Source organism: Pipistrellus kuhlii, unplaced genomic scaffold (genome assembly GCF_014108245.1).
Source record: "Pipistrellus kuhlii isolate mPipKuh1 unplaced genomic scaffold, mPipKuh1.p scaffold_m20_p_12, whole genome shotgun sequence".
Classification (NCBI taxonomy): Eukaryota; Metazoa; Chordata; class Mammalia; order Chiroptera; family Vespertilionidae; genus Pipistrellus; species Pipistrellus kuhlii.
Genome location: NW_023425427.1, coordinates 17,430,210 through 17,450,699, shown reverse-complemented (window position 1 = coordinate 17,450,699; position 20,490 = coordinate 17,430,210). Strand labels below are relative to the sequence as shown.

General features: G+C 54.7%; 2 protein-coding genes across 3 annotated transcripts; one reads left to right on the top strand and one right to left on the bottom strand.

The window, feature by feature from the left end:
• The first annotated feature begins 4,912 nt into the window (after positions 1-4,912).
• On the top strand, positions 4,913-10,591 carry TESK1 (testis associated actin remodelling kinase 1). 2 transcript variants are annotated; one of them, XM_045580018.1, is made up of 11 exons: positions 5,689-5,703; positions 5,734-6,167; positions 6,303-6,424; positions 6,560-6,608; positions 7,118-7,264; positions 7,558-7,640; positions 7,802-7,892; positions 8,144-8,227; positions 8,378-8,467; positions 8,596-8,710; positions 9,452-10,591. In XM_045580018.1, exons 2-11 carry the CDS (start codon positions 5,952-5,954, stop codon positions 10,330-10,332), a joined length of 1,878 nt encoding a protein of 625 aa, XP_045435974.1. In that variant the 5' UTR covers positions 5,689-5,703; positions 5,734-5,951; the 3' UTR covers positions 10,333-10,591. The 2 variants fall into 2 exon arrangements, with proteins under 2 accessions (XP_036289322.1, XP_045435974.1); XM_036433429.2 differs by having other exon boundaries at positions 4,913-6,167.
• CD72 (CD72 molecule) lies at positions 10,540-17,487 on the bottom strand. The gene is made up of 9 exons (XM_045580022.1): positions 17,017-17,487; positions 16,806-16,913; positions 16,241-16,312; positions 15,692-15,781; positions 15,019-15,399; positions 12,822-12,964; positions 11,910-12,025; positions 11,112-11,249; positions 10,540-10,864 (listed from the first exon to the last, which is right to left on the bottom strand). Exons 1-8 carry the CDS (start codon positions 17,096-17,098, stop codon positions 11,117-11,119), a joined length of 1,125 nt encoding a protein of 374 aa, XP_045435978.1. The 5' UTR covers positions 17,099-17,487; the 3' UTR covers positions 10,540-10,864; positions 11,112-11,116.
• Positions 17,488-20,490: the final 3,003 nt, after the last annotated feature.

The window sequence follows — 20,490 nt, the reverse complement described above, 5'->3', positions numbered from 1 at the left end:
ACTGCATGCTTTACGAGTTCCAATTAGGAAGAAAAGCAAGTGAGGCTGCAAAAAACATCTGTAATGCTCTTGGTCAAGATGCAGTTAGCGCCAGAAAATGCCAGCATTGGTTTGAGAAATTTCGCGAGGGAAATTTTTCGTTAGATGACAAGAGTGGTCGAGGCCGTGTGTCCAATTTTGATCAAGAAGCTCTTCAAGCTCTTTTGGTGCAAAATCCTCAACCTGCATATTCTCCTGATATTGCCCCTTCCGATTACCATTTGTTTCGTCCTTTGCAAAACTTTCTTCTTGGAAAAAAATTTAATAATGAAGAATGCCTCAAAAATGCATTGACCGAATTTTTTGCATCAAAATCACAAGAATTTTACAACAGAGGGATTAAAATGCTTCCTGAGCGTTGGGCACAAGTAGTAGAAAACAACGGCAACTATATTGTTGATTAAATTTTGTTGTATTGTTTAAATAAATTCGATTTAAAAAAGTATTAGAAACGACATTAATTATTACCCAACAAGAGCTTGCGACAACTTTAAATTGTTCACAAAAAATAATTTCCAATCAATAGCGTGCACTTGGCAAAGTCCAAAAGTTTGGAAAATGGGTTCCTCATGAGTTGACCGACAACAACCGTAATCAAAGAGTCACAATTTGCAGTTCGCTCCTCTCTCGTCAAAACCGTTTGCCGTTTTTAGAGCAAATTGTTACCGGAAATGAAGAATGGGTGCTGTATGTTAATTTGAAAAGGCGGCCTCAATGATTGGACAAAAATGAGGCCCCGCAGCCCACACCAAAACCTGACTTGCATGCGAAAAAAGTGATGTTGTGTGTTTGGTGAATTTTAAAGGAATTCTTCATTATGAGCTTTTACCATCTACCCAAACCATTACAAGTGCAGTGTATAGTGCCCAATTGGAAAGGTTAGCCCAAGCTTTAAGAGAAAAAGAACCCGCGCTGATTAATCGGAAGGGCGTAATTCTTCACCACGATAACGCACGACCACATACTGCAAGAATCACTGCTGAAAAACTGCGCCAGTTGGAATGGGAAGTTCTCCCTCAACCTGCATATTCTCCTGATATTGCCCCTTCCGATTACCATTTGTTTCGTCCTTTGCAAAACTTTCTTCTTGGAAAAAAATTTAATAATGAAGAATGCCTCAAAAATGCATTGACCGAATTTTTTGCATCAAAATCACAAGAATTTTACAACAGAGGGATTAAAATGCTTCCTGAGCGTTGGGCACAAGTAGTAGAAAACAACGGCAACTATATTGTTGATTAAATTTTGTTGTATTGTTTAAATAAATTCGATTTAAAAAAGTATTAGAAACGACATTAATTATTACTAGACCTAATAAATGTTGAATCTAGGTGAGAGTATACAGTAGTTCATTGTGATTCCTTCAACTTTTTTGCAAGTTTGAAACTTTTTTTTAATAAAGAGGTGGTGCAGGCGGCTGTTTTGAGAACAGGTAATTGACTATATATCCATTTAACTGCTCTTCCTAAGGTCAAATAACCTACATCCCTAGTGCCCAGCATGTGTTCTCTAAATACCATTTCCAATTAAAAGGAACCATGAATCATTGGAAAAAAATCACTGATACCAGCTCTAGTCTGGGAACGCACAAAGTGAGCCTGGAAAATTTTATCCTAACAAGGAGCAAGGAACCTTAAAAGGTCATATCCAAAGGACTCTCAAGTGCCAATCTGAACAAGTTCCCACTGGCCAAAATAGGTCAATTTCAGTATCAAAATGTTTAAAACTGCCAGTGGTTGAGACACATCGTGTATGTGTTAAATTATGAGTCATAATAGTACTAAAAAATATCTCTGGTTCCTTTGGAAGATGCTAGGTAACCAACTCATTAATTTAAAAGCTGGTAAAATAAAAGGGAAACAAAGCAGCATTTTTCTGTCTTTCCTTCATGAAATGTAGCTCTAGGGAACAAACAGTTACTGTGTGAAAGTTTTTCTTTGTAGATGTATTTGTTCTACCTAGCAAAGAAGGAAGGCTCGAATGAAAATATTACGTTCTAAATCCTATATTAATGAACCTAGACCAGTGGTTCTCAATCAAGGACATTTATCTCACTTAGGGGAACTGGACAATTGTCTAGAAGCATTTTTGGTTATTACAATTGGGAGAGTTGCTACTGGCATCCAGTGGGTAGAGAGAGGCCAGAGATGCCACTAAATATCCTACAATGCATAGAACAACTTCCTACGATAAAGAGCTATCCGGCCCAAATGTCAACAGTGCTAAGTTTGAGCAATGCTAGTCTGGACAATGATCGTCATTAATTACTAATATCACAAAAAGACCACCACTGTATGCCTCCTTGTAAATGAACTAAAGCCACCTATAAATTAGTTTTACTAAAATAATCAAATCTAAATCTGATTAAGCCTCTAACAATTTACCAAAAATTCAGAGCTGAGGAACATACTAAATTACACCAGTAGAAGCTCAGCAAAATTCAGACTTTGAGAAACTTTACAGGATAAATGACCTGGTTTCTTAACAAATTAATTAAATAATAAGGGAGAAAAGATGGAGAATAGACAAAGATTTTTTAAAAATTCAAGAGACAGCCGAAACTGGTTTGGCTCAGTGGATAGAGCGTCAGCCTGAGAACTGAAAGGTCCCAGATTCAATTCCTAGCAAGGGCATGTACCTTTGTTGTGGGCAAATCCCCAGTTGGGAGTGTGCAAGAGGCAGCTGTTTCTAACTCTCTATCCCTCTCTCTTCTTCTCTGTAAAAAAATCAATAAGATATATTTAAAAAAAAAAAAAATTCAAGAGACATATCAGCTGCAAAGTATAGTTCTTCTTAATTTTTTCGGGTGTGACAATGGTGCCATGATTTTGTTTTAAAGAAGAATCCTTATCAATATTTTATCAGTATGTTTTAGAGAACATACTGATAAAATATTGATAAAATGATAAAATGTCATAAATATGCATCAAATAACTGGGTGGGGGAAGACAGCAGGAGTATAAATGAAACAAACTGGCCATGAGTTGATCACTGGAGAATCATTGGGATAAAAGGTACATGAAGCTGGTACTTTTACTCCGACAGATACCTGTACAACTGAGGCCAGGGTCTCCAACAAAACGAACTTACTCTCCCAGGTAAATAAGGGCCCACTGTTCTATTCCCTGCTTATGTTTGACATTTGCAATCATAAAAAGTTTGGAAAACACCAAAAGGATCTTTGAATAGGCTAACGCAAGAAACATTTAAAATTTATCTTAGCAGACCCCTCTGCACTATTTAATGCTGTTCATTACTGTATCCCATTTTCCCTACCCGCTCCATCCTTAGATCCCATGGCACCAGCCAGGCTCTCTAAATTCCCTTCCTATCCTTTAGCTTCTTTCTTCTCAGTGTCCTTGATGGTCTTCTCTCCCTCCACTGTCCTTTAATGCTGGTTTTCCCCAGGATTCCACTGCCTGCCTATTTCTCCTTCTACACACCCTGCTTGGATGATGGTCTCCACCTTCATACTTTTACCATCACCCCTTTGTTTATGGAATTCATTTACCATTCTTTACTCAACCTTTCCTCCTCCTGGATGTCTTATCCCCGATAATATCTCCCCAACATCTAAGCCAGAAATTTAAAAGTCATCCTGGCTGATGCTATTTCTCTCCCTGGGACCGACTTTGGATACTAATCAATCAGCAAATTTTCCCAGACGACACGGATGTTTCCTCCTTCCCTTCCCTATTTATTATCCCTATTCTAGTTCAGTCCCTTATCGTCTCCTGACTGAGTCACGGTCAGAGCCTCCTTCCTAATCAGACTCCCTGCCCCCATACCACCACCACAGAAGTATCAAACTTGGATAAAGGGTCAGATACGTGTCAATGTACCTATTATAATATTATGTAAACTAAATGCGGCATAAATCCCTAGCATGTATCCATATCATACTTCTATAGGGAGCAACTCTACAAATTAAACAGTTGTAGATGCTAACATTAATTGAATGTGAGGAATGAGTTTGTTGGGCTGAGACCAAACTGCCTCTGGAAGAATGGATGTGATGATGCACAAGGTCCAGCCACAGGTTTCTCCGGATTGGTCTGTCTCCGCTGGCTCCGGAGGACCGTGATCACTCCGGTTCTTTCCTCCAAACTGGTGCAGCCCCGGCCCTTCTCCCGACCCTAAAGCTTCTTTTCTCATCCGCACTTAACAAGGAGGGCTTGGTCCCAGCTCTCATATACCTGGGCCAGACCTCTAAGTATCTTTCCAGCTTTACCACAGAAACAGAAACACTACTTCAGAATTTTTCCAGAAGCATTCAGCCCTGCGCTCCTTGCTCCTTCAAGGTCGCCGGGCCGGTTTCCCTCCCGGGGCACCCAGGCCTCCACTCCCGCCGTCCTCCATCCCGCCGCTAGATGGCGCTCACCCACGCCCGGCGCCGCTAGTCGGGGAAGCCGCCGCCCGCATGCAGTGGCGTCACCCGCCCCCCCGGCGATGATTGGCTATTTCGCCGGAGGAGCCGGAAGCGAACCGGAAGCGTAGGGGACGGCGAGTTGCACGGGGTCCCTAAACGGTGCGCGCACACGTAGGGCCCCGCGGCGATGGAGGCGGCGGCTGCAGCGCCTCCTCCTGCCTGAAGGGGCAGAGCGGGCTCCCTCACGAGCCGGAGGGCGGAACCTGCCTGGGAGGAGGTCAGACCGCCGAGGGCTGGGCCCCGCGGAGGGGAGGAGCCCGATGGCCGGGGGAGTCACCGGGAGAGGTGGGGTCACCCAGAGGTGCACCCAGAGGAGGGGTGTCCGCTGAGAAGTGCGGGTGCGCGCTGACGTCAGCAGTGCGATGCTGCGGGAAGGCCCCTCGGCAGGGGCAGGGGGTCTCGGTCTCAGAGGGGAAGGGCCCCTGGGGGGCGGGGCTTGGCCGGGGGGCAGGGTCTCGCGAGAGGCGGGGCTTCCCCGCAGGTGAAGGCCGCTTTTTGGAGAAGCGGGGTCCTCGGGGCGGAATAGTGCGAAGGTCCAGCCTGGGTGTCACTGGGCGGAGGCTCTGGAATTTGAACTTTGCTCGAGGGCGCCGGGATGGAGTGAGGAGGAGTTGGCGCCACCGTGGGGATGGGCCGGCCCAGGGCTCGCCGCAGCCCGTGGGCATCCCTGCAGCCCGAGCGGGGAGGACGCCCCGGGGAGTCCAGAGGTCCACGGAGTAGGGGTGGAGACACGGGGGGAGGTCAGGCAGGGGGACGGGTGGCCGCCTTCGGTTTGGGTCGGCCCTGAGGGTTCCCTACTCTGCCCTGTGGGTCCATGGAGCCCGGGAAGAGAGCGTTTTCCCGAGCCCGGCCCCCAGCTGACAGGGACCCGCGGGTGGGAGCGGGGACGGCGCTCCCCGGGCAGCTGCGACATCGGACCTGCGCGTCCGCACAGCCAGCGCTCGGCTGCCTCCCGTGGTCCGGCTCCGGCCTGAGTTTGTCCTTTGCATCCGGACGCCGCAGACCCCTCGCCTGCAGGAGGGTCCCCGCCGCGGGAGGGGGTGCGGCCCGGGGGGGCGTGGCCGGCGCCGCGGGCCGGGCTCCAAGGAGTTAAGCGGAGGCCGCCCAGCCCCGCCCCCGGCAGGCCGCGAGCCCGAGCCCAGCGGTGCCGCCGCCGAGCAGCCGCCGCCGCCGCCCGCCTCCGCCCGCCGGGAGCCCGCCTGCCCGCCGGCGCCCGGGAGCGCCGCCGCCGCCCGGCCCAGGCCCAGGCCCAGGCCCAGGCCCAGGCCCAGGCGCCGCGCAGAGCGGAGCGGCGGCCCCGGGACCCAGCGAGCCCGCACGGCGGGGGCGGGTCCGGGGTCTCCGGCGGATCTTCCATTCTCCGAGGCGGGAGCGGGAGCCCCGGCGCCCCGGCCCCGGCTGGGCCCGCTCCCATGGCCAGCGCGGCTCGTCCCGGGCGCAGGGGGCCGGCCATGTGAGGCAGGCCCGGGCTGGGGGCCCGGCCATGGCCGGGGAGCGGCCCCCGCGGCGGGGCCCGGGGCCCGGGCCGGGAGAGGCGCCGGGGGAGGGGCCGGCGGGCGCGGGCGCGGGGGGAGGCCCGGGCCGGGGCCGCCCCTCCTCCTACCGGGCCCTCCGCAGCGCCGTGTCCAGCCTGGCGCGCGTGGACGATTTCCACTGCGCCGAGAAGATCGGCGCCGGCTTCTTCTCCGAGGTCTACAAGGTAGGAGCGGCCGGGAGGGCGGAGGGGCGGGGACCGAGCCGTGGACGGGAGGAGGCTGGAGCTAGGTAGGGCCCTGGCCCGGACGGCGCGCCCCGTCCCACCTGCGCGAGACTCGCGGGCCCCTGACACCCCCAGGTGCGGCACCGACAGTCTGGGCAAGTGATGGTGCTGAAAATGAACAGGCTGCCCAGCAACCGGGGGAACACGCTACGGGAGGTGCAGCTGATGAACCAGCTCCAGCACCCCAACATCCTGAGGTGAGCAGCCCCAGCCGCTTGCTGGGAGGCTTGCTGGGATAAGGGGGAAGATCCCGCCGCCGGAAAAGTGGAGACTGCGGAGAGGCCGACTGTCTTACAGCCTCCCTCCCTCCCCGCTTTCCTCCCCTCTCACAGGTTCATGGGGGTCTGTGTGCACCAGGGGCAGCTGCACGCTCTTACAGAGGTGAGAACGGGCCCGGAAGGGGGACCCCCACGCCCCCAAGGGGAGAGAGATCAGTGGCCTGGGCTTCTCCTGAGGAGCAGTGAGAGGCAGCAGGACCTCCTCCCAGGGCGTCTTCCCTAAACTTCCCCTTGGGCAAACCACAAAGGCCCCAGCTGTCCTCAGCCTCTCCTCCCGCAGTGCTGTCAATAGAACTTTCTGCGGTGATGAAAATGTTGTGTCTGTTCTGGGCAAAACCGTGAGAGCACGGAAATGTGCCTAGTCTGAGAAACTGAGTCTTTAATTTTACTTAAACTTACTGCCTTAAGTTGAAGTAGTTGCACATGTGTTGGAGAGGACAGCCCTAGAATGTGGATTTGGAACCCGAGAGCACAGGCCCGCCCACCCCTTCTGACCTTTGTGATCCTCCTGAGTGTCCGATCCTCCCCAGTGTCCCCTGGCTTATAAGAGGGAGACTAGAGTACAGACCGAAACTTTGACATCCATGCCCCTTCTCCTCCCACTCTGCCCAGTATATGAACGGGGGAACCTTGGAACAGCTGCTCAGCTCTCCTGAGCCCCTCTCCTGGCCTGTCAGGCTCCGCCTGGCTCTGGATATTGCTCAGGGCCTGCAGTACCTGCATGCCAAAGGCGTATTCCACCGAGACCTCACATCTAAGGTAGGCTGGCCAGGCAGGTGGAGGCATGAAGGGGTTCTGAGACTCCTGGGTTGTAACTAGCCTCTGGGTGTTAGACTGTGGATATGTGTGTGAGGATGTTAGAGTAGCAAAACCTCAGGGGCTGAGCACCATGCAGTGTTTGGAGTGACAGATGGTGATGTTGCAGGATTGGAGTGCACTGGAGACCTGGGGGAGGGTTGGGGTTATTCTGGGTGACGGAGGTTTGGGTTCTAGATTGGGAGATCGAAGAGCAGAAGGTGATAGGTGTGTGAGATTCTGTCTGTGTGTGTCAGAACTGTCTGATCCGTCGGGAAGGCCGAAGCTTCACAGCTGTTGTGGGTGACTTCGGGCTGGCTGAAAAGATTCCTGTGTACAGGTGAGCTCATGCCCGTGTCCCCCCAAACCTCCCAGGAGGCCCCTATCTACGTGAAGCCCCCTGGGAGGTTTCCCCTGGGGCGGGGAGAGGGGCCTCGTCTCTCTTTGTTTGGGGAGATGTCTGAGTGGGATGTTTCTGACCACTCTGCCTCTGCCCTGCAGGGAAGGGGAAAGGAAGGAGCCATTGGCTGTAGTGGGCTCCCCGTACTGGATGGCTCCAGAGGTGTTGAGGGGTGAGCTATATGATGAAAAGGTGAGATATCAACCCTTGAGATCCCCCACGTCTTCAGAGACCCTTGAGATATTCTCATAGGTTCCTATCCCAAGTTCCCCAGCAACCCTACCAGATACTCAGGAGGCCCCCGAGCCACCCCCTGGCCCCTCACAGGCACCCTCAAACACATGGAAACTGTCAAGGCTCCCCGGTGAATTCTGACATATTCTAACCAAATTCTGACATGAAACCTGGCAGCTCCTCCCCCTAACGTTATCTCCTACCCCCAGGCCGACGTCTTCGCCTTTGGGATTGTCCTCTGTGAGCTCATCGCACGAGTCCCTGCGGACCCCGACTACCTGCCCCGCACTGAGGTGAGTGATGGCTCCAGGTTCGGAAAGGAGGACCTCCAGACTGGGAACCTTTCCGCCAAGAAGGGTTCCCTGGACCTTGAGGTCCTGGTTGGGGGAGAAGGAGAACCCAAGGGAAGTTGACTTGGAGGCCCTTCCTTTCTGTCCCCACAGGACTTTGGGCTGGACGTGCCTGCTTTCCGGACCCTGGTAGGGGATGACTGCCCACTACCCTTCCTGCTCCTGGCCATCCACTGCTGCAGTGTAAGAGCCGCCCTCCCTGCCTCCGCCCGCCCATCAGCTGACAGGGCGGTCCTGTCCCCGGGGATGGATGGGGAACTCAGGGACCCTTTCGGAGCACTGAGTGAGCTGCCCCTGTCTCTACCCATCAGATGGAACCTAGCGCCCGTGCTCCCTTCACCGAAATCACCCAGCACCTGGAATGGATCCTGGAGCAACTGCCTGAGCCAGCCCCCCTCACCAGGGCTCCCCTGATGCACAGTCAGGGTAAGTGAGCACGACCTGGACCCAACTGGAGTCCTTTTGCCTCTCCCCTCCTTAGAACTCAGGGTACTGTCTGGGGGAGACTAAGTGTATTTATTAGTTGAGAAGGCTGGGGTTAAGGTTGGGGGTGAAAGGACATTTCAAAGAAGATAGTTTTCTAATTCTAGAGCTTTAAGGAAGGAAAAAAGGGAAAAGGCAGCTGGAGGTGACGTCTCCTTTCCAAAGCACCCTGTCAGGCTCCCTTTTCTAAGTTCTAGTCCCACCAGCCTCCCGGTGAATAGTGAGACACAGAACAAGGGTGGGGAACCATTATTCTGCCAAGGGCCGTTTGGATAGTTATAACATCATTCGACAGCCATGCAAAATTATTGTCTTGAAAATTAGTCTGCTATATTTGGTCAAACATTTACTTTTTTTAAATATTTTATTGATTTTTTATAGAGAGGGATAGAGAGTTAGAAACATCGATGAGAAACATCCACCAGCTGCCTCTTGCACACCCCCTACTGGTACATGCCCTTGACCGGAATCGGACCTGGGACCTTACAGTCCGCAGTCCGGCACTCTATCCACTGAGCCAAACCGGTTTCGGTCAAACATTTAATTAACTCACCCTTCATGCTTGGCAGGGCCAGACCAAATGATTTCGTGGGCCTTATATTCCCCACGGGCCACATGTTCCCCACCCCTGCTCTAGAAGCTATCAGTACTGAGAAGAGTCATCTCAGACTTCTCTGTTGACAGGGTCTGTCCCAAGAGGGGGTCCCTCTGCCACGCTTCCCAGGCCAGACCCTCGGCTCTCCCGAAGCCGATCAGACCTCTTCCTGCCCCCATCACTAGAATCACCCCCGAACTGGGGAGACAATCTGACTCGAGTCAACCCCTTCTCACTGCGGGAAGACCTCAGGGGTGGCAAGATCAAGCTCCTGGACACACCCAGCAAGCCAGTCGCCCCCCTGCCCCTTGTACCACCATCACCACTGTCCTCCACCCGGCTGCCCTTGGTGACGACTCCAGAGACCCCGCTCCAGCCTGGGACACCTGCCCGTCGCTGCCGCTCGTTACCATCATCCCCTGAACTCCCCCGGCGCATGGAGACAGTTCTGCCAGGCCCTGGCCCGCCCTCTGCGGGTCCCGTGGCGGAAGAGAGAATGGAGTGTGAGGGCAGTAGCCCTGAGCCAGAACCCCCAGCTCCCCAGCTGCCCCTGGCTGTGGCCACAGACAACTTCATCAGCACTTGTTCATCAACCTCCCAGCCCTGGTCCTCCAGATCAGGACCTCCCCTTAACAACAACCCCCCAGCTGTGGTGGTGAACTCCCCACAGGGCTGGGCCGGGGAGCCCTGGAACCGGGCCCAGCATAGCCTGCCCCGGGCAGCGGCCCTGGAGCGGACAGAACCCTCGCCGCCCCCTTCAGCTCCTCGGGATTCCGACGAGGGGCTACCCTGCCCTGGCTGCTGCCTGGGCCCCTTCAGCTTTGGCTTCTTGTCCATGTGCCCCCGCCCCACACCAGCTGTTGCTCGCTACCGCAACCTGAACTGTGAGGCGGGCAGTCTCCTCTGCCATCGAGGGCACCGCGCCAAGCCACCCACACCCAGCCTTCAGCTGCCTGGGGCACGCTCTTAGCAGTGGGGCCTCCAGCTTCGGCCTTCAGGATGCCCTGTGAGGACTGCACATGCTCGACAGTGCCAGCCCCTGATGGGCTGACCAGCTGCTTCGTATAAGGGAACCTCAGCATGGACTCAAGGGACAGAACATTTCCTCTCCACCCTGGGCTTGCAGTCCCACGGGGATCACACAGCATTGCTGACACTCGAGACTAACACGTGCAAATTATTTAAAAATATTTCAATAAAACTGCCTGGCTGGCTCCGGGCTGCCCCTATCCGCTCAGCCCGTGCGCCCTCCTCCCCTCAGCCCCCACTCCACTACGGGAGGTTCTTGGAGGCCAAAGTCTTTTCTGTACCCTTTTCCCAGGAATAGTCCGGCTTCTGGGGCAGGACTTCAAGCAGGCGGCAGGCTGCCTAGGATGCTGGGCATAGACAAGCCGTTGGCCGGGCACTGTCCAGGCAGAGGGAGGAAATGCTGCAGAAAGAATCATAGGACCTGTGGCTGCAGGTTAGGGATGAAGGGCACAGGCTCTTGTTGGCATGAGGATCTGGAAGAGTAAAATACCAATGAACTCCACTGTTGACTGTCACCAAGAACCCTCATCCAGCTCCCATCACCAGCCTCCCTTCAGTTCCAGGCCTTCCCCGCCCCTCCCTGTGCAGCACCCCTTACACAGTATGCCAAGCTCCCGGAGGCTGTGGACGGGACTCACTCCCAGGAACACATGCCCCACCCCCCACCCCAGCAGCTGGACCCCTGCTCTGAGCCCCTGGCCTCCCAGCCCTCACACTTACTCAGCTCAGTGGTACTCTGAACGCCTGATAGATGCCATCTCACAGATGCAGGGAAGAGAAGTAGAACACTCTGTCTGGGGTGAATATTTTGGCCACTTGTTTTGTACAGAGGGACATTTTTTGTTTTGACCATGAAACCTTAAGATAAAATAGAATTGGGATAGGCTCTGGACCCCAACCTTCTGCTCCCTCCTCTCCCCTTGCCCTGCATAAAACTTAGCCCAAGTCCCAACTCACCCTACCTACCTAGGGCCACATTTGGGTGTGGGTCAGGGACAGATGTCTGGACTCCAACCCAAAGAGCCTTTAGGACCAGGGGAGGGGAAAATCACCCACGGTCTTAAAGGATGGAAATTCCAGTTAGGGAACAGGTGGCCATACTGTTTCAGGGTCCCTGGGGTTGGTCCTCAAAGTTACCTCTCTGCCCCTTTACTCCCCTGGAGCAACTCTAGTGCCCCTAGTGGTCCTGACAGAAAGTACACCTCCGTTTGGTAGCCTTTTCAAGGGAGTGAGAATGCCAAGGATCTTCAGCTGTGAAGCCCTAGCTTCTGAGAGAGAAATGACATGGGTCCCAGTCTAGTAATTAAAAATAAAGTGCGTGCCAAGTCTGCTCTCGGGGGGTAGAATAAAGAACAGAATGCCCTAAAGAGTTTGTAATAGAGGAAATTAGTTGACAGGCAAGCAATTTCAATATTGATTTGTGAAAGGTTTGGGAGCGGACCTGAAGGGAGATCTCAGTACTATGTCTGTTTGAAGGGATTATAAAGTTGAAGATCCCCAAAGTCCTAACAAACTTACCAAGAGGTTTTTTTACCATCAATCCTGTCCCCGTCCTTCAACCTGTAGTCAATCCAATATGAACCAGACGAATCAATTTGTTCCAACACCTTATATAAGCTGCTGCCATAGAAACCCTGAGGGGAGATTCAGAGATGTGTGGAGAGTCATGAGAAATAGTGGAATGGGGGGAGAGGTAAAAGAGGGAACCTGGGCTGATGGAAGAAGATAAATAGGGAAACCCAGGAGCTTATATATATATATTGGTTTCAAAGAGGGAGGAAGAGGGGGAGAGAGAGAAACATCAATGATGAGAGAATAATTGATTGGCTGCTCCTACTGGGGATTGAGCCCACAACCCAAGCAGGTGCCCTTGACTGGAATCGAACCTGGGACCCTTCAGTCGGCAGGCCGAGGCTCTATCCACTGAGCCAAACCAGCTAGGGCAATCCAGGAGCTTTGACAAGAGAACTGCCCATCTTTGGTGACCTTCCCCTGCATCCTCCAAGTGCCACCCTGCAGATGCAGCCTCACCCTGCAGTGCCCCTCCCAGCTGGGTAAGAACTTCTGCCACCTGTGAAAGGGAGTCATTCTGGGGGCTGCTATGGTCACAAGGAAACAGTCCCTACAATCCAGCCCACCAGGTCTGGGGCCTCTGCCTGCGGGGTCACGACAGTCAAATGCTTTGTTAGGCAGCCCAGAACACTGAACAGAAAGCTGAAATGAGAAACAGGTAAAAGTAAAGATAGCTCATAAGTCAACTCTCATGCCAACTCCAATCCTTGGGGCTGCCTGAAGCACTGTGCTGAGAAGCTGCACAGAGGACTGCATGCCACAGGAAGCATGCCATTGTGTACTGCCATTCCTGATGGATGGCATACGGGCCTTTACCTAATAGTACCCATGGCTGTCTGTAAATAAAGGTATGCTTACTGAATAATAATACTCAGTGACCACTGCGAGGTTGGAGGACAGAGATTTACAATAGCTTTGGCTGTCTTCCCAACTTCTTTTAATAAGTGAGATGTAAAAGCAATTCGTCGCCATCAGTATCCATCCCAGGGGACAGCAGATTTCTAAAACAAAACAAAAAAAACACAGAAAGAGTGTGACAGCACAGCATAGACCCAGAGGGAGATCTCAGCACTTGGAATGAAAGTGTTGCTCAGCAACCTAGTTGCTAACAGTGGTCTCCAGTCTCCTCTCAGCCCCTTCATTGACTTCTAGTCATTGATCTTTGCAGCCTTTCTGGAAATGCCAAACTTGCACATACTTAGTAAAAGCCTTAACGTTCAACAGCTTTACACCCAACAACCTGGGAGGTTTATTTTATTTTTTTAATATATTTTATTGATTTTGTACAGAGAGGAAGGGAGAGAGAGAATCGATTAGAAATCATCGATGAGAGAGCTCACTCTGATGCCAAGGTACAGCTGCCTCTTGCACACCTCCTACTGGGGATATGCCCGAAACCAAGGTACATGCCCTTGACTGGAATCGAACCCGGGACCTTTTAGTCCCCAAGCCGACGCTCTATCCATTGAGCCAAACCAGTTTTGGCTCGGGAGGTTTAATAGGGCTAGCGGTACCATTCCCAGACACACCTCAAGCTGCCAGCCAACCTCCTGCCCTCCACTCTTGCACAAGTAGACAGCCTTGGTTCCCATTTTGCTGAAATTGTCGGACACTTGATGTGAACTCTCTCCATTTCCCTTCCCTCCACTCAAAAAGTATCTCTTCTCTCTTCCTCTTTTCCTGACCATCCATAAGAAATAAACAACCCACTTTCTTTAACACCCTACCCCTCAATCTGTGCTCCTGAGCCCAACCCACCTCTCTCCTTGCTTTGTTCCATTAGTACTACCCTGTCACTCAAAAACTTTCCTTCTCCACTAGCTCCTTCTCTTCTGTCTACATTTCCTCATGTGCCCACTCAACTACCCTCCGGCATTATAGTCTTTGCCCCACCACCAGACTGCCCTTTGTAAATCACTAATTTATTTTTTAATTATTTTTCCCACCATCATTTATCCCCCATACACCTTTCTCCACCTCACCTTCCCTCTTCCCTAGTATATCAATAATTTAAAGGAATAAATTTAAAAAAAAAAAAAGTTGGTCTGGTCAAACTGAAGAGGGTGAGGGGAGAAGTGGTATGCTGAAAGGTAGGCAGGGGCTTTGAAAGCCATGTTAAGGGATTTTTTTTTTTTTTAATTCCAAGGAAGAGAAGGTCAGTGTGGGGTTTTACATACAGGAATTTTGCTCGCTGCCTGTATCCCAATGCCTGGGCACAGAGCTGGACAGATAGTATGTATTCCATAACCTTTGATTAATTAATTATTAATAACTGGGATGATATGCTCAGGTGTTTGTTTTTAAAGGATTACCCAGGCTGCAATATGAAGAGTGGAACGGGGGTGTAGGGGGATGTTTAGGGAAAACATCCAGCAAGCTGTTGCAGTTATCCTTGCAAGAGATGGGGGTGGGCAGAAATGTCAGCGGACATGTAGACTGGGTGGTGGAAACGGAGGGCGTTCCTCTCTAAGGAAACAGGCTTCTGCTGAAAGCGGGAATGGGTAGTAGGGTAAGTTCTCGTGCAGAGCAAGGCGACCGCTGCAGAGATGCCAGGCAGTGCTGAGGCCCCAGCTGAGGTTGAAACTAGAGTTTCAAGGGCACCAAGCGCACGGGCAAGGTGGGCAGTGGAGTTCATCTGGAGTTGAGGTATGGCCAGTCAGGCGCACCAGGACAGTGGAACAAAGGAGTGAGTGATCGGAGAGACAGGGACCCTTGAATGCAAGAGGGGCAGAGAGAGGTGAGGACAGGTGAGGGCTGCCAGGAAAGGGGAGGCAGGGTTCTCCATCAGCGGAGAACGCAGTGAGGCTGAAGAAGTGCGGGGGAGCCTGGAGCAGGCGGCAGTGGTCAGAGCGGAGGTCTGAGACCGTCCTCTCAGCAGAAGAGCAGTTTGGGGTGCTGAGCTCAGGTGCAGCTGTGGGAGTGGTAGGCAACGTGGCATGGAACTGGGGGTCACAGAGATTCAGAAGGTAAAAAATAAAATGGGGCTGGGGTGTATGCACGTCATCTCCATCCCTCACCGCAGACCCTCCCCCCTCCCCTCTCCCAGGGCAGGTACCTTGATGCGGGGGGTGGTGGTGGTCCAAGTTGGGACTCCGCATTTCCGGCATTTCGGGCAGGCAGAGGGGCCTCAGCTTCTCCTGCAACCGGTTCACCTTCTCCTCCAGCTCTATCTTCTGCGTCTGCTGACTTGTCAAGGTCTCCTTTGTCTCCTCCCAGCTGGTCAGGCAGGCCTGTGACTGCTCCTTGATAGCCTGGCAGTCCCGCTGCTCCACCTGCAGCGCCTCCTGCGTCTGGGCCAGCTCCCTCCGGGCGCCCTGCAGTTCCCGCTCCCGCTGGCCCAGCTGCGAGCTCTTCTGGAGCAGCTGCTGCCGCAGGCTGCTGTTGGTGGCTTCCAGGGCCCTGTGGGTGCGCTGGAGCTGCTGAGACACCTGCAGATCTGTTTGGCCAGAAAGAGAGATCCGGGTGGCATCTTCCTCGGCCCGCCCTGGTGCCCTGCGGTCCAGCAGCGCCAATCCCTTCCCTGTTGCTGGCAACTTTCTGGGAAATGTAAGCTCTGGCTGCCTGGAGTTTAAGGAGTGACTGGACCAGGTGAGCAAGACCAGGCTGGACACCAGACCCAAAGCCTAGGACGCGGTGGCCGTAACTCCGGTCCCTGCTGAGGGAGGGCAGCTGTTGGGGGGCACAGGGGAAGGGGTGTCTGGGGAGGGGGAGGTGAGAGCCGTACTCACAGCGCACTCCCAGGGAGATGGCAGCCATCCCCAGCAGCAGGCAGGTGAGGAGCAGGCCCAGGAGGAGGTATTTGGAGCAGGTGGAGTGGCCTGTGGGACAGTGTGGCCCGGGGCGCAGTGAGCCCCAGGAACGAGTTTACAAACCGGGGGGCGGGGGTTGTTTTGGGAAAAGCGCGGGAAGACGGTACCGGTGGGGAGGACGGAGGCGCCCCTGGCAGGAGCCCTAAACCCGGGCCCAGACGGAGCAGAGCGTAAGGGAATGGGGACCATCCTAGGCGTGGAGTGAGGAGAGGATCTGGGTGGGCGCCTCAGAAAGATGGGGTGAAAGGGGCAGGGGAGGGGGTCGCGGGGCTGCCCGGGATGGGGTGCTGGCGCGCTTTTCCCTCCTTCGCCCCTACCCCCCAACCCCCCCCCCCCCCCGGCCCGCACCCGGGCGCCAGCACCCCACCCCCGCAATCTAGCCCAGCGGGGCCTGGCGATCCGCGCGGTGGGCGAGGCCGCCGAGCCCCGAGCCCCGCCCCGGGGAGGAGGAGGGAGGAGGGCGCTCACCGCCCAGGAGCCGCCAGGCTGCGGGGGACGTCACGGAGCTCCAGGCCGCGGCGGGCGGCTCCGCCTGCACCCCTGCGCGGCGAGCGGGTCCCGTTAGGAGGCGGGGGCCCGGACATGCCCCTCCGCCCCCCGCCCGCTCCCTCCCCCGCGCAGAGCCCCGTGTCCCCGCGCCCGGAGCTGCCCCTTCGCCTCCCGTCCGCGCCCTCCGAGTTCCCGGCTCCCGGACTCTCTCCGCCGGTCCGAGCCTCCCCCGTCTTCCCAGGACCCTCCCCACGTCCAGACCCTCCCCACCCCTCTCCCAGGACTGCTCTCAGCCCTGCCCCCTACCCACCTCCCGGCCCCACTCCCCATTTCCCCTGGGGACCCCTCTCCCCGCGGGGCTGCCCTGCGCCCTACCCGCCCCCCAGGGCCTCCGCCTTCCCCTGGCTGCCTTCCATCCGGGGCTCCTTCTCCTCTTTCCTGGGAACCCCCTCCTTTTCCCAAGGATATTGTCCTCCAGTACTGCTCTGGACTCCCCAGCTCAAGACCCAGCGCCCCTAAACCCCCTCCCCTGGGCTCTCCTTACCGGCCTTGTCCCCTGGCCCAGAGGCGGCCAAGCTGGAGGCCCCCCCTGAGATGGTGGGCACTTGCACGTTCTCATAGGTGAGCTCCCCGTCGTCGTCAGCCTCGGGGTCTGCAGAGGAGAGAAAGGGGGCCGAGGTGGGAGTGGGGCATGGGGTCTGAGAGGGGGGTAGGGTGGGGTCTCCTGGATTCTGCACCCCCTCCCCTGCCCTTACCCTGTCCCAGCGGGCTGGACACCCTCTTCTTCAGGGGCGCCTTCACAAACCGCAGGTCCGCGTAGGTGACCGACTCGGCCATGGTCCAGGGCACCTCTGCCCCACCGTCTCACTTCTCCCCTTCTCTTGTCACTCTCCCCTCTGCCCTTTCACACTCTTAGGCTCTGCGGTTCCTCCGCGACTGTACGGCTTAGTGCGTCGCCCTGTGACTTCTAGTCACAAAAGAGGAAGATGTGAGCGCGTCTCAGACAGATGGGCTCAGTGAAGCAGGCTGCGTCCTGAGCGCTGGCCAGAGGGTAGGGGAGGGGAGACTGAGGCCCAGAGCACGGGGCCGGGGCTGGGGCAGCCACAGGACCACTGCTCACTCAGGCCTGCCCCGCACCCTCTCTCTCTGTTCCACCTTCACCGAGCCCAGGCCCAGTAGGCAGTGCAGAGCTCCGAATGGCCTTCCTCCAGCCACTCCCCGGCCGTGCCCCCTGCTCCTCTCCTGGCTGCCCGGTCCACAGGCTTTCTCTGTGTGGTCAGAGTCCTTTCTGCCCACTGACCCCGAGGCTCTCCCCAGCCATGGCTCCAGGCCGGGCTTCATCCTCCCCATCAGACTGGGGGCTGTCGTATGGAGCCCTAGCTCTCATCCTGGGGCTCCCAGGAGGTATGGGTTCCCGGAAAGGAGTCTCTGATGTGGGGGACTCATCTCCCCATCAGTTTGGGGACTCCCAGGGCGGACCCAGCTCCCGTCCCGCTGGGGGTCCACAGAGCTGCCGAGGGTCCCTCCCAGAGCCCTTCCTGGGAGCGGCAGTCTTTGGAGGATGCAGAGACTCGGACCACACTTTCCCCTCTCTGACACCCCAGGCCCCACAGTCTTTGTTGACCCCTTCCCCCCTTGTTGCTCTGCTGATCACACCTGTGTCAAGTCAGCCCCTTCTGGGTCCGTCCCCTCCTGCCCCCTGCTGGGCTCATGGCATCTCCTGTGTCCCAGCATCTGAGCTGGATCCAGCCAGCTGTCCCTGAGGCAAGGGCTCTGAGCTCGGCCTGGGCTGGGGTGAGGATGAGGGCAACCCCACCTAGTGCAGCCCTGGAAAAGCCTGCAGCACTAACCACTCATGCACCCTGTGGGGGGCCAGGGGGCAGACAGCAGAGGAGGTGCCTGGGTCCGGAGGGCTGACAACGGGAGGCCAAGGAAAGAAGCAGAGCTGGGTGCAGACTCTGGGCCGGTGAGGTTTTGATTTTTCTTGGCTTGATTTTGGTTTCTTTCTTACTTTACTAGTAACATCTTCCTTTAAAAAGCCCCAACATTGTCCCTTCATAAGGGAACTGTTCCAACACCCATCCTCGAGAAAAAAGGGGAAGACCTGGGCCTGATGGAAGAGGGGAAGCAGGAGGCGGCTGGTGAGCAATGGTTCAAATGGGCTCGCTGATTCTCTTTTTCGGTGGTGAGTTAGACTGTGACCCCCAAAGCGCATGGTTATGGGGGCGGGAAAAAGCTGGGACAAGACAGGGTATGGGTGGGGGAAACCCAGCCCTAGTGGGTGGCATCCGTTCCCTCAGAAACACCCCCGCACCTGCGGGAGGAAAGGGGAAGGTGAGCTCCTCACCACGTGCTAACGGCCTGTGTGCGATCAGTGGTGTGTGGAGGAGGCGGGGCGGCCTGTGGGTCTGTGGGGGCTCTCCCTGCGGCACCCCGCCTGCCAGACACTGCCGCTGAGGCCGGTGTGTGTGTGTGTGTGTGTGTGTGTGTGTGAGAGAGAGAGAGAGAGAGAGAGAGAGAGAGAGAGAGAGAGAGAGAGAGAGCAGGCACCACAACCCTGGCTCTCGGTGGTCTCTCAGGGATGTCTGTGCGTGACGAGAGCATCTAAGCCGGCCGGAGGATGGAGCACGGAGGATTCTGTGGGCTAACGGGCGCCTGTGCGAGCTGTTATTTTGTTCCACGGCAGGGAGTTTTCAGAAAAGTCTTAAGAGGTCGTGGGGACAAGTGTTTCCTTCGTAAGGCTCACCGTTTCCTAAGGTGTCTCTGCAGCTGTTAACTGTCCTTGCTTGATTAAAGTTTCCAACAACCCCGTGCCCTCCCCCGACACCCACGGGGCCTCCCTCAGATGGCAGACAGCGGGTGCTGGTGACTCCCCGGGGAGGGTGTGAGAGTGAGTGGGAGGGCAGCGCAGCTGGCCGCAGCGGTGGGAGGGTGTCATCGTCGGGAGACTGTGTCTGTGGTGAGCGGAGGTGGGGGCAGCGTGTGGGAGGGTGCCGTGGGGGACTGTGTCTGTGGTGAACGGGGGGCAGCGTGTGTGTATAAACCAATGGCGGAGACACTTGCAGAAATGCTATACACTACAGATAGTGTTCCAGTTTTCAGAACCAAACTCAAGTGAACATGGCTTGGATGCCCGGTAAAATGCCAAAACCGAGATTCCAGCTCGCGCTTGAAAAAGAATCAATGTGGCCCTGGCCAGTTTGACTCCGTGGATAGAGTGTCATTCTGGGCACCTTTGAAGGGTCCTGGGGACTGAGGGGTCTCGGGTTCCATTCTGGTCAAGGGCACATGCCCGGGTTGCAGGCTCGCTTGCCACTAGGGGGCGAGTAAGAGGCAGCCAATCAATGATTCTCTCTTATTGATGTTTCTACCTCTCCCTCATCCTCTCTAAAATCAATAAAAATATACTTTTTAAATTTTTCTTTATTGATTAAGGTATCACATATTTGTCCTCAACCCCCCATTCCAACCCCCCAGTCCCCCACCCACTCATGCTCCTACCCCCCTATTGTCCTTGACCACTTGTTAGGCCCATATGTATGCACATAAGTCCTTTGGTTGATCTCTCCCTTTTATCTCCACTTTGAGGTCTACCAGTCTGACCCATGACTCCTTATCTCTGGGTCTGTTCTTGTTCATCAGTCTATGTTGTTCACCATTTCCCCTAGATAAGTGAGGTCTTGTCCTACTGGAAATATACTTATAAGAATCAAAAATGAGACAAGCAATAATTGTTATGTTGAAAGGCATATGAATCAGTCTGTGGTGAGTTTCTCTCTGGACCACCCGTTCTTTTGAGACCCAATTTCAATGTCAAACAGTTCCTTATGTGTACATGTCAGTGATGATATTTCAGTTCTGGATGGTGGGAAAAAATATACTTAATAAAAAAGGATCAGTGGACATGCTGCCTAACTTAGCCCTTGGAGGGGCTCAGGAAGGGGAGTGCCCGGTGGAACCAGGATGTACCAAACAGCACACCCACCGCGGCCTGGCTGTCATAGGTGGGCTTGGCCTAGGTCCCTCTCCTCTTCTGCTCTGTTGGCGATGGTTATATCTCCTTATGGCAGTCTGCGTTCCCCTCCATCCGGGACTGTTTGGTGGCCTTCTGTTGTGAATAGGGATGAGATCAAGATCCTTCTCTTTGCCTACGTGGTCTCTGCAGTAATGACACTCATTACCTTTTCAAAACTGGACACCAGCCGGGACCGGTTTGGCTCAGTGGATAG